Raw genomic sequence first — 15,202 nt, forward strand, 5'->3', positions numbered from 1 at the left:
ATATTGCCTTAACTTTGGAAGTATGCTTGGGGTCATTGTCCATTTGGAAGACCCATTTGTGACCAAGCTCTAACTTCCTGACTGATGTCTTGAGATGTTGTTCAATATATCCATATAATTTCCCTACCTCATGATGCCATTTAATTTGTGAAGTGCACCAGTCCCTCCTGCAGCAAAGCACCCCCACAACATGATGCTGCCACCCCCGTGCTTCACGGTTGGGATGGTGTTCTTCGGCTTGCAAGCCTCCCCCTTTTTTCCTCCAAACATAACGATGGTCATTATGGCCAAACAGCTCTATTTTTGTTTCATCAGACCAGACGACATTTCTCCAAAAAGTACCATCTTTGTCCCCATGTGCAGTTGCAAACCGTAGTCTGGCGTTTTTATGGTGGTTTTGGAGCAGTGGCTTCTTCCTTGCTGAGCGGCCTTTCAGATTATGGTTTACAACCAAAGTACTTTCATCTCTAGGAGACAGAACGCGTCTCCTTCCTGGGTGGTATGACGGCTGCGTGGTCCCATGGTTTTATACTTGCGTACTATTGTTTGTACATATGAACGTGGTACCTTCAGGTATATGGAAATTGCTCCCAAGGATGAACCAAACTTGTGGAGGTTTTGGCTGATTTCTTTTGATTTTCCCATGGTGTCAAGCAAAGAGGCACTGAGTTTGAAGGTAGGCCTTGAAATACATCCACAGGTACACCTCCAATTGACTCAAATGATGTCCATTATTCTATCAGAAGCTTCTAAAGTCATGACATAATTTTCTGGAATTTTCCAAGCTGTTTAAAGGCACAGTCAACTTAGTGTATGTAAACCTCTGACCCACTGGAATTGTGATACACTGCATTATAAGTGAAATAATCTGTCTGTAAACAATTGTTGGAAAAATTACTTGTGTAATGCACAAAGTAGATGTCCTAACCGACTTGCCAAAACTATAGTTTGTTAACAAGAAATGTGTGGAGTGGTTGAAAAACAAGTTTTAGTGACTCCAATCTGAGTGTATGTAAACTTCCGACTTCAACTGTATGTTTATAAGTATGTGTATATATACAGTGTGTATATGTGCATGTATATTATTTTACTGTTCTAGGGATATAATTATTGTTTGGATAACCTTATTTACTGTTATGTATTGATTTTTACCTTAAATTTGTTTCACTCTTAACGTGATACGCATTACAGAAAACACCAGAAGAAGAATTATCATTGAATTACCACAGTGAATTATTGTAATGTCTGTTTATGTGTCAATTAATCCCATTAGGAATGGGTTGCCAATTGGTGATTTGTCACGAAAATAACATTTATTTCAACATATCAGTTTTCCTCAACTGTTGAACAACACCGAATCTCAACAGTCTGCCTCTACAACCAGATATTCTGCTCCCCTCGCTCCTTTAACTCTTTCACGTGCCTCCGTGTAGGAGACCTGTTGTATAACCCTGACCCTCCGTGTAGGAGACCTGTTGTATAACCCTGACCCTCCGTGTAGGAGACCTGTTGTATAACCCTGACCCTCCGTGTAGGAGACCTGTTGTATAACCCTGACCCTCCGTGTAGGAGACCAGTTGTATAGCCCTGACCCTCCGTGTAGGAGACCTGTTGTATAGCCCTGACCCTCCATGTAGGAGACCTGTTGTATAACCCTGACCCTCCATGTAGGAGACCTGTTGTATAGCCCTGACCCTCCGTGTAGGAGATCTCTTGTATAACCCTGACCCTCCGTGTAGGAGACCTGTTGTATAGCCCTGACCCTCCGTGTAGGAGACCTGTTGTATAACCCTGGCCCTCCGTGTAGGAGACCAGTTGTATAACCCTGACCCTCCGTGTAGGAGACCTGTTGTATAGCCCTGACCCTCCGTGTAGGAGACCTGTTGTATAACCCTGACCCTCCGTGTAGGAGACCTGTTGTATAACCCTGACCCTCCGTGTAGGAGACCAGTTGTATAACCCTGACCCTCCGTGTAGGAGACCTGTTGTATGTTTAGTTGGTGGTGGTAATGCACCTTAAAGTGCCATTTAAAAAATCCACAGAAGAAGTGGCAGCTGTAAGTGGTGGTCTTGTCATTAAATCCAGCTGTAAGTAGTTGATGTGAGCGTATTGCTTTTGAATATTTCACATAAATATAATGGCTGTAAACATAAATATAATGGCTGTAAACATAAATATAATGGCTGTAAACACAAATATAATGGCTGTAAACATAAATATAATGGCTGTAAACATAAATATAATGGCTGTAAACACAAATATAATGGCTGTAAACACAAATATAATGGCTGTAAACATAAATATAATGGCTGTAAACATAAATATAATGGCTGTAAACATAAATATAATGGCTGTAAACATAAATATAATGGCTGTAAACATAAATATAATGGCTGTAAACATAAATATAATGGCTGTAAACACAAATATAATGGCTGTAAACATAAATATAATGGCTGTAAACATAAATATAATGGCTGTAAACACAAATATAATGGCTGTAAACATAAATATAATGGCTGTAAACATAAATATAATGGCTGTAAACACAAATATAATGGCTGTAAACATAAATATAATGGCTGTAAACATAAATATAATGGCTGTAAACATAAATATAATGGCTGTAAACATAAATATAATGGCTGTAAACATAAATATAATGGCTGTAAACATAAATATAATGGCTGTAAACACAAATATAATGGCTGTAAACATAAATATAATGGCTGTAAACATAAATATAATGGCTGTAAACACAAATATAATGGCTGTAAACATAAATATAATGGCTGTAAACATAAATATAATGGCTGTAAACATAAATATAATGGCTGTAAACATAAATATAATGGCTGTAAACATAAATATAATGGCTGTAAACACAAATATAATGGCTGTAAACATAAATATAATGGCTGTAAACACAAATATAATGGCTGTAAACATAAATATAATGGCTGTAAACATAAATATAATGGCTGTAAACACAAATATAATGGCTGTAAACATAAATATAATGGCTGTAAACATAAATATAATGGCTGTAAACATAAATATAATGGCTGTAAACATAAATATAATGGCTGTAAACATAAATATAATGGCTGTAAACATAAATATAATGGCTGTAAACATAAATATAATGGCTGTAAACACAAATATAATGGCTGTAAACACAAATATAAACAAAAACTGTTCTGTTGACTGCAGGGGTTGTCCCAGGGGGCATTTAAACATTCTTAACATTCAACACACAAGTTCTCTGCTTCAAATTACAGACATCATTTACAGAAAATTGTGGAACGGAAAGACGCTTCACTTAATCCAGAATGTCATTCGCCTAATTGATTTGATCGAGCTGAAATAAGGACACGACGCAGTGTTGCTATGTTGCAGCTCTGACACTAAAGGGAGCACTCGCACAACAAATCATAGTCAAGCTTTTTGTTTCAGCACTTCCACATCTTCAGTAACACAGTTGACGCTCTCTGAATCTTACCAACAATGGAAGGTCAAAATTGTGTGTATTCAATTCAATTTAAACTGTATTACCAAATACAGCATATGACCATTCTCTTTCAATAAAGTTATTGTATTTCCCAAGACATCAATTACAAAAAAAACTAACTTACAAACTCTAAATGACATGCAGACTTCATAAATTAATATTTAGCTACATGTAGGCTAATTGTTTATAGAAAAAGGTGACAAGAGGATATGAGTGAGTCATACATGTTGATTTTGAAATAATGGAACATTATCTGAGGGCAAGGGGGGACTGCGGTTTCCACTAGTCACCACAGCCACAAAATATAAATTGGCTATATTGTTTTAAAAAATAATGAAAACTAAAATGAGCTTTTTGGTCATAATTTAAGGTTAGCAATGTGGTTTAAGGGTAGGTTTACAATCACGTTTGGGATGGCAGGTAGCGTTGGGGCAGGTTAGAGCGTTGGGCCAGTAACCGAAAGGGTGTCGGATCAAATCCCTTTGCTGACAAGGTAAAAATTTGAAAAGGGCAGTTATTTAACCTACTGTTCCCCGGTTGGCCGTCATTGTAAATAAGATTTGTTCTTAATTAACTGACTTGCCTAGTTAAATGAAGGTTACGTTTGAAAACCTTTGTGGCTGTGGTAATTAGTGACGCTGACCAGGACTATCTGGGAATGGGTGCTATGACGTACACACTCATCTTCTCGCGATACTTAATAGTCGCAGTCGATGTTATAAGCCGGTTGCGTATCCCGGTCCTGTAGTTCGTCCTCAGTGTAGGATAACCAAGCATTATCGTAATATATTTACACCGAAACGGCGTTAAGATCTTGCCAAGTTATATTTTAATTTCTTTAATCATTCGTGAGAGGGTGACCCGAAACACACCGAGCGAGGTAAGCAAACGAAAACAAGCCATTCGTCTTTAATTTATCCGGTTTCGTTAGTTAGTGGGGTTAACCTTGCATGGCTATCCGGTCAAATGTTAACGTTACATCACGCTCACGGATGTACGTTTCTTATCCGCGAGGAAGTATGTAGCGAATGAATGTATAGAGCATCGGGATAATTCAGCTCCAGTTCTAACCGGGGCCGTTGATTATGTTGTCCGTGTTATCCGGGATTCTTCGGACGAACATTCCGGATCATGTGAAAATATATTTTTATGCATCTTTTATTATTTTATAATGTAAAAAAAATACTATTTTAGCTAATGTGATTAATTGGGTAACATGCTGATTGGACCGGGCGTGTGCGTATTTTGTCTCCACACCAGACGCGATCAAAACCAACTTCATTTGGGTCGGACAGGTCGAAAACTATTGAATAAGTCATTTGGCTACGCAGACGCTCTTTTGAAGTGTGGGTGCAGTGATTAAATAACATGTAAATGTATTTTGTAAGGGAAAAGTAAAACGGTGTGGTCAGCATGCGAGTTATGACATCTAAAATGTAAGTGTAGCTACTTAACCCGGTAGATATGAAATGTTTCCCTTGACTTGATTCACAACTCACTGCTGGTATTTTAGGCTCCCTTGACTTAATTTGGCATGTCAGATTACACCGCAATGTAATTTAACTAATCTAAATACTTTTTAAATGTCAAATGTTTTTGCCTTGATTAAAAAAAAAAATCATATGGACTGGAAGGCAGGACGAACTCATTTTCACTTCACTCGTTAAAATCTAAATACATCTGCACGTTTTTTGGCTCTGTCGGTAGTTTAGACTTTAAAAATAAAATAACATCTGCAATATGTAACTACTTGGGCGACCAGACGAAATTCCCATAGATCATTCTCATTGAGTCTAAGAAGAGGTAGATGTGTTCTGTGCTATTCTTTCCGTTTCGTTGGTCTCTTACATTATGTTTTGTACACAAGTTGAAAATACAATATTTTGGGGTGTAAAGGGATTATCAATTACATGTGTCACAGTTGTTCATATTACTTTTATTTTGTTAAATTAGTACTTTAAAAAAAGGGTTCTATCAACTAGATTCAAACAAATTATACAACTGTCCAACAAGTCAGTTTGTCAAATTTCTGCCCTGCTAGAGCTGCCCTGGGTCAACTGTAAGTGCTGTTATTGTGAAGTGGCATTGTCAAGCATCAACAATGGCACAACCATGAAGGCCACGCAAGCTCACACAAAGGGAGTGCCGAGTGCTGAAGCTTGTAAAAAAAAAAATCTGTCCTTGGTTGCTACACTTATTTCAATGACTGCAAGCCAGGCCTAATTGCCCAACATCCGTGCCTGACCTCACTAATGCTCTAGTTCCATTCAGCTACAAATGTTCCAACATCTAGTGGAAATCCTTCCCTGAAGAGTGGAGGTTGTTATAGCAGCAATGTTCCTACATCTAGTGGAAAGCCTTCCCAGAAGAGTGGAGGCTGTTATAGCAGCAATGTTCCATCATCTAGTGGAAAGCCTTCCCAGAAGAGTGGAGACTGTTATAGCAGCAATGTTCCAACATCTAGTGGAAAGCCTTCCCAGAAGAGTGGAGGCTGTTATAGCAGCAATGTTCCAACATCTAGTGGAAAGCCTTCCCTGAAGAGTGGAGGCTGTTATAGCAGCAATGTTCCAACATCTAATGGAAAGCCTTCCCTGAAGAGTGGAGGCTGTTATAGCAGCAATGTTCCAACATCTAGTGGAAATCCTTCCCAGAAGAGTGGAGACTGTTATAGCAGCAAAGGGGAGACCAACTCCATATTAATGTGTATAGTTTTGGAAAAACGAGTAAAGCTGTAATTAACTGGTTAAAATATCTCAAACACAATTTTAGCTGGAGGCTGTTTATGTAACAGTATAATTTTAAACCGTCCCCTCGCCCATACCCGGGCGCGAACCAGGGACCTTCTGCACACATCGACAACAGTCACCCTCGAAGCATCGTTACCCATCGCTCCACAAAAGCCGCGGCCCTTGCAGAGCAAGGGGAACCACTACTTCAAGGTCTCAGAGCAAGTGACGTAACCGATTGAAACGCTATTTAGCGCACACCGCTAACTAAGCTAGCCGTTTCACATCCGTTACATTTAGAGCTTCATTAGTGTCTGTGAGCTACCTGAATGTTTACACTCTCTACTGGAACAATACGGTCCTAGACGAGACTGCTTTTTCAACGTTTCCTTCTCCCTCCCAACTGTACCAACAGTGTTTCCAAGAAAGGGAGGCTGACTAGGAAAACGTGGACTGCATTCCAAACACCTAAAAGCCACACCCGCAAATTAGGTGGCCACGTCAGATGCCATTTGATGAGTACACACTTGCAGGGCGAGGAAGGGAGGAATTGTAAATGGACCGCCCTTGTCTGGTAATTCGTCACTCGTTCGTTCCGCAATGATTGTGTTTTCAGCCACTGGTAGTTTGTGGGTTTATTTGCGCTAAAGTCACTTGTGATTGCATGTCTACTTACATTAAATATATAATTATGAATATTGGCCTACTGTATGATAGCTAGAAAATAAATAGGCTAATATTAGCCTGCCTAGCTGGAACTTCTAAAGAAGGAATTTTTTTTAAATTTAAAATTTGCCAAACGCTAACCAAACAGAAACATGACTTTCTATGAAAGTTGATGTGTTTGTGCCATGTGCATTAGTAGCACAATTTCTAATTTATTTACATTTTTTAACTTGTAAAGTCTGACTCAAAGGAGATTAAAGCCCCAACGATATGTTGATTTGGTTCTGACACCAATATATCTGTCGCTGTTTTACAGCGGGGAAATGAGTCACGCTTCCACCCTGAATTCTCATAAATTGCAATCCAGAAGACTGTCCAAGGACATCCGTGAGACTAGTGTTCAGATCACCATGACGTTCCCCTTTTCATCCCATTTATCAAGTATCCCTTATCGGCCGATACAATGCATAGCGCTAAAAGGCCCATATCTGCTGATACACGGCTGACTGGCTATAGGTTGGGCTCTAAAATAAATGTTGTCAATCCTAACCGTCACCTTTTTGTTTCCCCTCAAGGCTTTGACAATCACTGTAAGGATGGAGACTTTAACTCGCCGCTGCCCGTTCCTGTCCCGCGTGCCCCAGACCTTCCTCCAGCAGGCCCGGAAATCCCTGGTGGTCTATGCCCAGAAATGTCCTGTGATGATGAACCTGGCCTCTAAGCCTCTGGCCCGCGCTCTCTGCTCCTCCTCAGCTAGCTTCCAGAAGGCTGAGGACAACGTGACTTCAGCCCAGACACCAGGTGAGGGGCGTGGATATCAATCTAACACTGAACCTTGCTGGGTTATGTAGAGGCAGGAGTTTTCATGGTGGTCAGATCACACGATCAGGGGAAAACTCTTGCCCAGGAGGGACATGGGTTTTTGTCTTCTGTGCCGTTACAACAGTCTATAGGAGTACAGTTATATCTCATGGCAAGAAACTCTCGATTCCAATAACCAACTCGTCAAAAGCTGTAATTATTTAAATCCGCTGTGTGTTGCTCTTCATCTCCTTACCCTAGTGTCTTTTGTTCTTTTTTTTAGGAGCCAATGGGGGCACTACCACCAAGTTGCCTCAGAGCCACCCAATGCCCCCCTTTGGCCAGGCCTCTGGGGCCTCCAAGTGCCCCTTCCTGGCGGCTGAGATGGGCCAGAACAGCGGTGTGGTGCGCCAGGCCAGCCTCCAGCTGCAGGAGGACGTGCAGGAGGTCCGCACCATCCAGAAAGGTAAACGAGGGGTTAAACCACCTGGAGTCATATTCCCTTTTGCTACTAATACAGATGGATCATAGGCTTTATTACTACAGGTTATTCTACTTTATTCAGAGGTACAGGACAGTTCTAATAACCTTTACTACAGGTTATTCTACTTTATTATTCAGAGGTACAGGACAGTTCTAATAACCTTTACTACAGGTTATTCTACTTTATTCAGAGGTATAGGACAGTTCTAATAACCTTTACTACAGGTTATTCTACTTTTTGTTCAGAGGTACAGGACAGTCCTAATAACCTTTACTACAGGTTATTCTACTTTATTATTCAGAGGTATAGGACAGTCCTAATAACCTTTACTACAGGTTATTCTACTCTATTATTCAGAGGTACATAACAGTCCTAATAACCTTTAATACAGGTTATTCTGCTTTATTATTCAGAGGTACAGGACAGTCCTAATAACCTGGAAGCTGATATTATTTGACCAATACAGATGTAGGTCATTTAAAGCCATACAAAATAAATACCATGTTTTTCATTGTCTTTTTTTGAATGTCCTTCCTCATCTGTAAGCCAGGCTGACTTGGCCAACATCAGTGCCTGAACTCACTAATAGTCTACAGGTACTTTGTACCTGAATGGAAGCAATGTTCCAACATCCTAGAAGAAAGCTGGAGGCTGTTATGGCAGTAAAGGGGGGGACCAACTCCATATTAATGCCTTCCCAGAATAGTGGAGGCTGTTATAGCAGCAAAGGGGGGACCAACTCCATATTAATGCCTTCCCAGAATAGTGGAGGCTGTTAAAGCAGCAAAGGGGGGACCAACTCTATATTAAAGCCTCCCCAGAAGAGTGGAGGCTGTTATAGCAGCAAAGGGGGGGACCAACTCTATATTAAAGCCTCCCCAGAAGAGTGGAGGCTGTTAGAGCAGCAATGTTCCAACATCTAGTGGAAAGCCTTCCCAGAAGAGTGGAGGCTGTTAGAGCAGCAATGTTCCAACATCTAGTGGAAAGCCTTCCCAGAAGAGTGGAGGCTGTTATAGCAGCAAAGGGGGGACCAACTCTATATTAATGCCCATGATTTTAGAATGAGATGTCTGACGAGCTTATACTTTTGTACAGTGTCCACATACTTCTGGTCATGTAGGGTACATCTATGGTCTAGCCGTGACCTTGTCTGTCAGATCCAGCCCATAGAAATAACAAAATAAACTTTTGTCTTTATTCAGTCATTGCTAATCACGGTGTTTCTCCCAGATGTGACTCCAGCCCAGGTCCTGGCCAGCTCTTCTGGTGCGGTCAACACCTCCAATCTGATGAAGAAGCTGCTGAAGCAACGTCCAACCAGGATGACCCAACTGCTGCAGGAGAACATGCCCAGTTGTGAGTCACCTGAGATCGGCCCGTTCAAACTGTTATTGTCCCCATGGGGGAAGTTAATTGTGCAGCCTGAAGCATATAAGGCTGTTTTTCATTGGACTTGTATTGTGTGTCTTGAAGAAAAGAATTGGTTAATGTTTATGGTTCCTTTTTCCAACGACTATGTTAACCATTCTTGTCAGCGTTAGTCTTTTTTTTAAATATCGCCTCGCTCGTCCCAAGTGGCGTTACACTTTGAACGGGTTGCGATCGATGTCATGGTGACGTTGCGTTTAATTTCTTCTTCTTATTATTATTATGTAATCATCGCCATAGATGTAATCATCGCCATAGATGTAATCATTACCCTTTAAGAAAAAAATGTGTTTTCCATTTATGGTGATTTTTTTTAAAGTGTTGAACAAAATGTTTAGAGTTGTTCTAGTTATTATTAATGAGCCTGTTAACTAACAAACCACATCTTTGTCTCTGAAAAGTTGCTTTAAGTTGCCTGGCTTGCTAGATTGACATAAATCCTAAATACATTTTAAAGACACCTTTTTGGTGTAAAAAATAAATAAATAGAGCATGTAATGTTTTTATTTTGGACCAGGCTGATGACATGTTAATACAGACTGCTGTTTTTGTGTTCGTACTTTTTCATAATGACAATATGTTCATTTAATTAGAGCTGGGAAGTTAAAAGGTGAGGCATACTGAGGGGTTGTCAGGACTTTTAAATTACCCCAATCATGGCCTGGTTGGTTGGAGGAAATAAAACCATCTGCCTTGCAGATATAAAGTTGACGGGATACTTAAGTTTCGAAATGTTCCATTTTTGCTGAAACGGGAAACTATCTTTTACCTTGTAATCATGTTTCCTTCCTCTCCCTACAGTCTCTAACTTCCGCTACGATGAGTTCTTTGAGAGGAAGATTGAGGAGAAGAAGAGTGATCACACTTACCGTGTCTTTAAGACGGTAAACCGGCGAGCCACGGACTTCCCCATGGGTGACGACTACACCGATTCCCTTAGCGACAGGAGAGACGTGTCTGTGTGGTGCTCCAATGACTACCTGGGCATGAGCAGACACCCGCGGGTCGTCAACTCCATCACGTAAGTAGCCGGACAACTGGCGATGAGTGGCTAGTTGGCTGAATCGATAAATGAGGTGAACAAGACCGGTGGTTTGATGGGTTGTGTTTAGTAGAACACACAGTAGGAAAACTCATTTGAAACACACAAATTGCATTTCTTTTCCCCAGATTAGTAATTGGCAACCTCCCTCATTTCATTCAATTTCAGAACATGTTTTTTTCTCTCATGCTACCTACTGAACACAGCCATGGAAACAAGCAGAAGCTTAATTGATCCCTGAGGGGAGATGACAGAACAGACACTGTTTCACTGTTCCCCCCCCCCTGAGGACCAATCAAATATCTCTTGGGTTGTATGTGGATACCCACAAAGGGCGGTCTGGTCATGACTCCATGTAGGTGTGAGCTTGTTAATTGGCTTGTTTACCTGTGGTGTTGTCAGACGTTGGGGTGATCATGGTATCTGGGGGGTGGATCATGGTATCTGGGGGTGATCATGGTATCTGGGGGTGATCATGGTATCGGGGGTGGATCATGGTATCTGGGGGGGATCATGGTATCTGGGGGATCATGGTATCATGGTATCCGGGGCAGCTGTTGACTTGACCCACTGTTGTTTCCAGGGAGACGTTGCGTAAGCATGGCAGTGGGGCTGGAGGAACCAGGAACATCTCTGGGACCAGTAAGTTCCACGTGGAGCTGGAACAGGAACTAGCAGACCTCCACAGGAAGGACGCTGCGCTCCTCTTCACTTCCTGCTTCGTAGCCAATGACTCCACCTTGTTCACCCTGGCCAAGATGATGCCAGGTAACCCCATTACTCACCTTCTCTTGCACCATAAACTGTACTTCCAGATAACAATGGGCTAGTTAATGTTTTTTTTTGTGTCGCCCAGGTGAGCAGAGTTTGTACATTTGAGAGTTAATCTGGGTTATGGTACCGAACAGCCTGTTTATTCTCCTCTCTCTCCAGGATGTGAGATCTACTCTGATGCAGGTAATCACGCCTCCATGATCCAAGGCATCAGGAACAGTGGAGCCAAGAAGTTCATCTTCCGTCACAATGACCCCGAACACTTGAGAGAGCTGCTGCTGAAATCAGACCCCTCCTCTCCGAAGATCGTGGCCTTCGAGACGGTCCACTCCATGGATGGTGAGTGTAGTTCTTGTAATGTGCCCCAAAGGGTACCCTATTCCCTATATAGTGCCCTACTTCTACCCCATAGGTCTCTGGTCAAAAGTAGTGCATTATATAGGTTGACATTTGGAACACATTTGACCTGACCAAACTAACATAGGAATGGGTTATGTAGATCTCTTTCTAATTGAAACCAGGTCTAAGAAGTGGTAGACATGTTTTTATGTGTATTCTATGCTTCCATTAACAAAAAAATTATATGTATGTATTCACCAGCTGAAAATATTTTTGTATATTTTTCCAACCTCTATGAAACGGATTATATGATTTTAATCATTTGTTTGTTAAAGGAGCGGTGTGTTCTACTGTAATCTTGTTTAAAATGCCTCCTGTTGAAATATAATATCTTGTCTTAAAGGAGCGGTGTGTCCTCTGGATGAGTTGTGTGATGTGGCCCATGAGTTTGGAGCCATCACGTTTGTTGACGAGGTGCATGCAGTGGGGCTGTACGGCGCCAGGGGAGGAGGTATCGGGGAGCGAGACTGCATCATGCACAAGATGGACATCATCTCTGGAACACTGGGTCAGTACTCAAATAACAAGCAAAATGGGCCCCAGGGAATTATGTTTAAACCTTCAAGTCTATTGACTTGGCTTTACAAATCAGGGATGTGATTTGTCCTGAAAAATGAGGAATTCCTGCTTTGTCCTCCATTCAGTTCTAGTTGAAAACTGCCCCGTCTCCTAGACAACTTCCAGATTTGTCCATGTTCCATTCACATCGCTGAACCAGTCTTTGTTTATCTGAAACCCCGAGACGAAGCAGATGTCTGGGCTCGAATACAGGTGGTTGAGGTTGTTGCTTAACCCTCCTTGGGGCCCTGGAGAAACAGGAACTAGGATCTGTTCACGACCTGTTGCTAGGAGACCACGGTGCTTCTTAAATTTCCTCTAAGCCTGGGGACTGCTGAGAGACCAATCATCACACACACTGGGACAATCTGGAGGTGCTTTGTCTGTTAGAATAGAAGCAAGTCAAGATGACCAGACAGAACAGCTGGTGAACACCACGCTGGGGGCTTTCTAAAGGACTAGAAAGTCTCCTTTAACGCCCCCCAAAACGTGTTTAATTACTTATTTTGTCCTAATTAGTGTTATTGCTATTTTCTTCCAGGCAAGGCGTATGGCTGTGTTGGAGGCTACATCGCCAGTACCGACGCCCTGGTGGACACGGTGCGTAGTTACGCTGCAGGCTTCATATTCACCACGTCTCTGCCCCCCATGCTGCTGGCGGGCGCCCGCGAGTCCATCCAGACCCTTAAAGGGGAGGAGGGCCGCGCCCTCCGGAGGAAACACCAGCGCAACGTCAAGCTGCTGAGACAGATGCTCATGGACTCCGGACTGCCCGTCGTCCACTGTCCCTCTCACATCATCCCTGTCAGGGTGAGAATCACTACATCTTAGGGTTCAGCACTATAGCGTGAATGACATTTTAAAGGCAATGTTTCCCCTTTCATTGAGACTCACGGTAAACGCTAGAGTTATCCCTGGCTAGAGCCCAGAGTTATCCCGGACCAGAACTCCTGGCCCTGCATATTCTCACACCTAGAGAGCATAGTGTTCTCCATCAGCCTTGTCACTGTTTATTGACAACTTCAGCGTTACGACACTTTGACCTGAAACACCATTATTATTGTTATTATTATTATTAATGTTGATAGACCTCAACATTGTTACTCTGGACGTACTCAACGTGGTCTCACATGGACGGGTTGATTTATTGCAGGTGTCCGACGCGGAGAAGAACACGGAGATCTCTGACATCATGATGAGTCGTTACAACATCTACGTCCAGGCCATCAACTATCCCACGGTCGCCAGGGGGGAGGAGCTGCTTCGCATCGCCCCCACGCCACACCACACCCCTCAGATGATGAGCTATTTTGTTGGTAAGAGACATGTTCGGTCTAGCTGGCAAGTAAACAGGAAGTGACTGCGGTCAATGGTTTCTCAAAACGTTGTTTTTGTTGTGAACCTCTAGCCGTGTTCAGTATTAGGGGGTTGTCAATGGATCAACTCTCACTTTAACAACATGTTTATCCAGATATACAATTAAAGTATACTTCTGTGGCTGGACAAATAATATTTGTTTCGAAGACCCCGGTAGTAAAAGATAAACTTGATGTTTTGTAAAACCCCTTGGTGGTTTTCAGTAAGCATGAAACCTACTGAAATGGCCAAGTACATCCCTTTTAAAAACAATATTGTCCCCCCCTCTTTCAGAGAAGTTGGTTCAGACGTGGAAGGAGTCCGGTCTACCTCTGAAGTCCCGATCTTCGGCAGGGTGTAACTTCTGTCGGCAGCCGCTGCACTTTGAGCTGATGACTGAGGGAGAACAGTCTTACTTCAGAGGCCTGAGCCACCCCATCTCGGCTCACGCATGATGACACCTGGGAATACACGACACCCCATTCCTCCGTCACGGTCACTGGCACCTTTTTTATTACCTTGCTAGTGCGCTATTTTATCCACCACGGGGTCGTAGTAGGGCTCTCGTCTAAAGTAGCACACTAGCAAGGGAAGAGGGTACCGTTTGTGACATCATAGACTGTATATTTGTATTTTATAAGTGTCATAACTTATTATTGAGTATTCCATGGGCACTAGATTGTCAAAATAAATATAACTTTAATGTTTTCCTGTTGTGTTATTGTCACATTTTTAAGGTTGTTTGGTTTGAACATAAGTCCACCCCAATGAGGAGGCTATAACCAATAGTGTCCTATATGCTTAACCAGAGTACCAGTCTTAGTACTTTAGTGCCAACTCCTTGGCACTGAATTTGTCTGTCCAATGCACTGGTCAAAATACCAATTTAGTGAGGAAAAATATGAATTGGACTGCCTGTCTAAATGCATCCAATGAATGAAAAACAAATTGTTAGTCGCAGGCTTTAAACTGGTGTAGAGTAACAGTGAAATGCTTACTTACGAGACCTTCCCAATGCAGAGAGAAACTAGAGCAATAATCAATTAAACCACGTAATAATACATACACATTGTTTAATAACTCGGCTATATGAAAGGGATAGCAGTACTGAGTTGGGTTGCTAGATCAAATCCCCGAGCTGATAAACAATCTGTCGTTCTGCCCCTGAACAAGGCATTTAACCCACTGTTCCCCTGAACAAGGCAGTTAACCCACTGTTCCCCTGAACAAGGCAGTTAACCCACTGTTCCCCTGAACAAGGCAGTTAACCCACTGTTCCCCTGAACAAGGCAGTTAACCCACTGTTCCCCTGAACAAGGCAGTTAACCCACTGTTCCCCTGAACAAGGCAGTTAACCCACTGTTCCCCTGAACAAGGCAGTTAACCCACTGTTCCCCTGAACAAGGCAGTTAACCCACTGTTCCCCTGAACAAGGCAGTTAACCCACTGTTCCCCT

The 15,202-nt window shown here is 42.2% G+C and overlaps 1 protein-coding gene across 3 annotated transcripts; it reads left to right on the forward strand.

Annotated features, from left to right (window-relative positions):
* The first annotated feature begins 4,235 nt into the window (after positions 1-4,235).
* LOC124003594 (5-aminolevulinate synthase, nonspecific, mitochondrial-like) lies at positions 4,236-14,453 on the forward strand. Of its 3 annotated transcripts, none has more exons than XM_046311970.1 (11): positions 4,236-4,392; positions 7,480-7,705; positions 7,989-8,171; positions 9,420-9,545; positions 10,419-10,638; positions 11,243-11,427; positions 11,593-11,772; positions 12,176-12,340; positions 12,932-13,200; positions 13,544-13,706; positions 14,041-14,453. In XM_046311970.1, the coding sequence occupies exons 2-11, from the start codon at positions 7,501-7,503 to the stop codon at positions 14,199-14,201; spliced, it is 1,857 nt and encodes a 618-aa protein (XP_046167926.1). In that variant the 5' UTR covers positions 4,236-4,392; positions 7,480-7,500; the 3' UTR covers positions 14,202-14,453. The 3 variants fall into 3 exon arrangements, with proteins under 3 accessions (XP_046167926.1, XP_046167925.1, XP_046167927.1); XM_046311969.1 differs by lacking the exon at positions 4,236-4,392 and adding an exon at positions 4,508-4,645; XM_046311971.1 differs by lacking the exon at positions 4,236-4,392 and adding an exon at positions 4,717-4,948.
* The last annotated feature ends 749 nt before the right edge of the window (positions 14,454-15,202 follow it).

Source organism: Oncorhynchus gorbuscha, linkage group LG18 (assembly GCF_021184085.1).
Source record: "Oncorhynchus gorbuscha isolate QuinsamMale2020 ecotype Even-year linkage group LG18, OgorEven_v1.0, whole genome shotgun sequence".
NCBI lineage: Eukaryota > Metazoa > Chordata > Actinopteri > Salmoniformes > Salmonidae > Oncorhynchus > Oncorhynchus gorbuscha.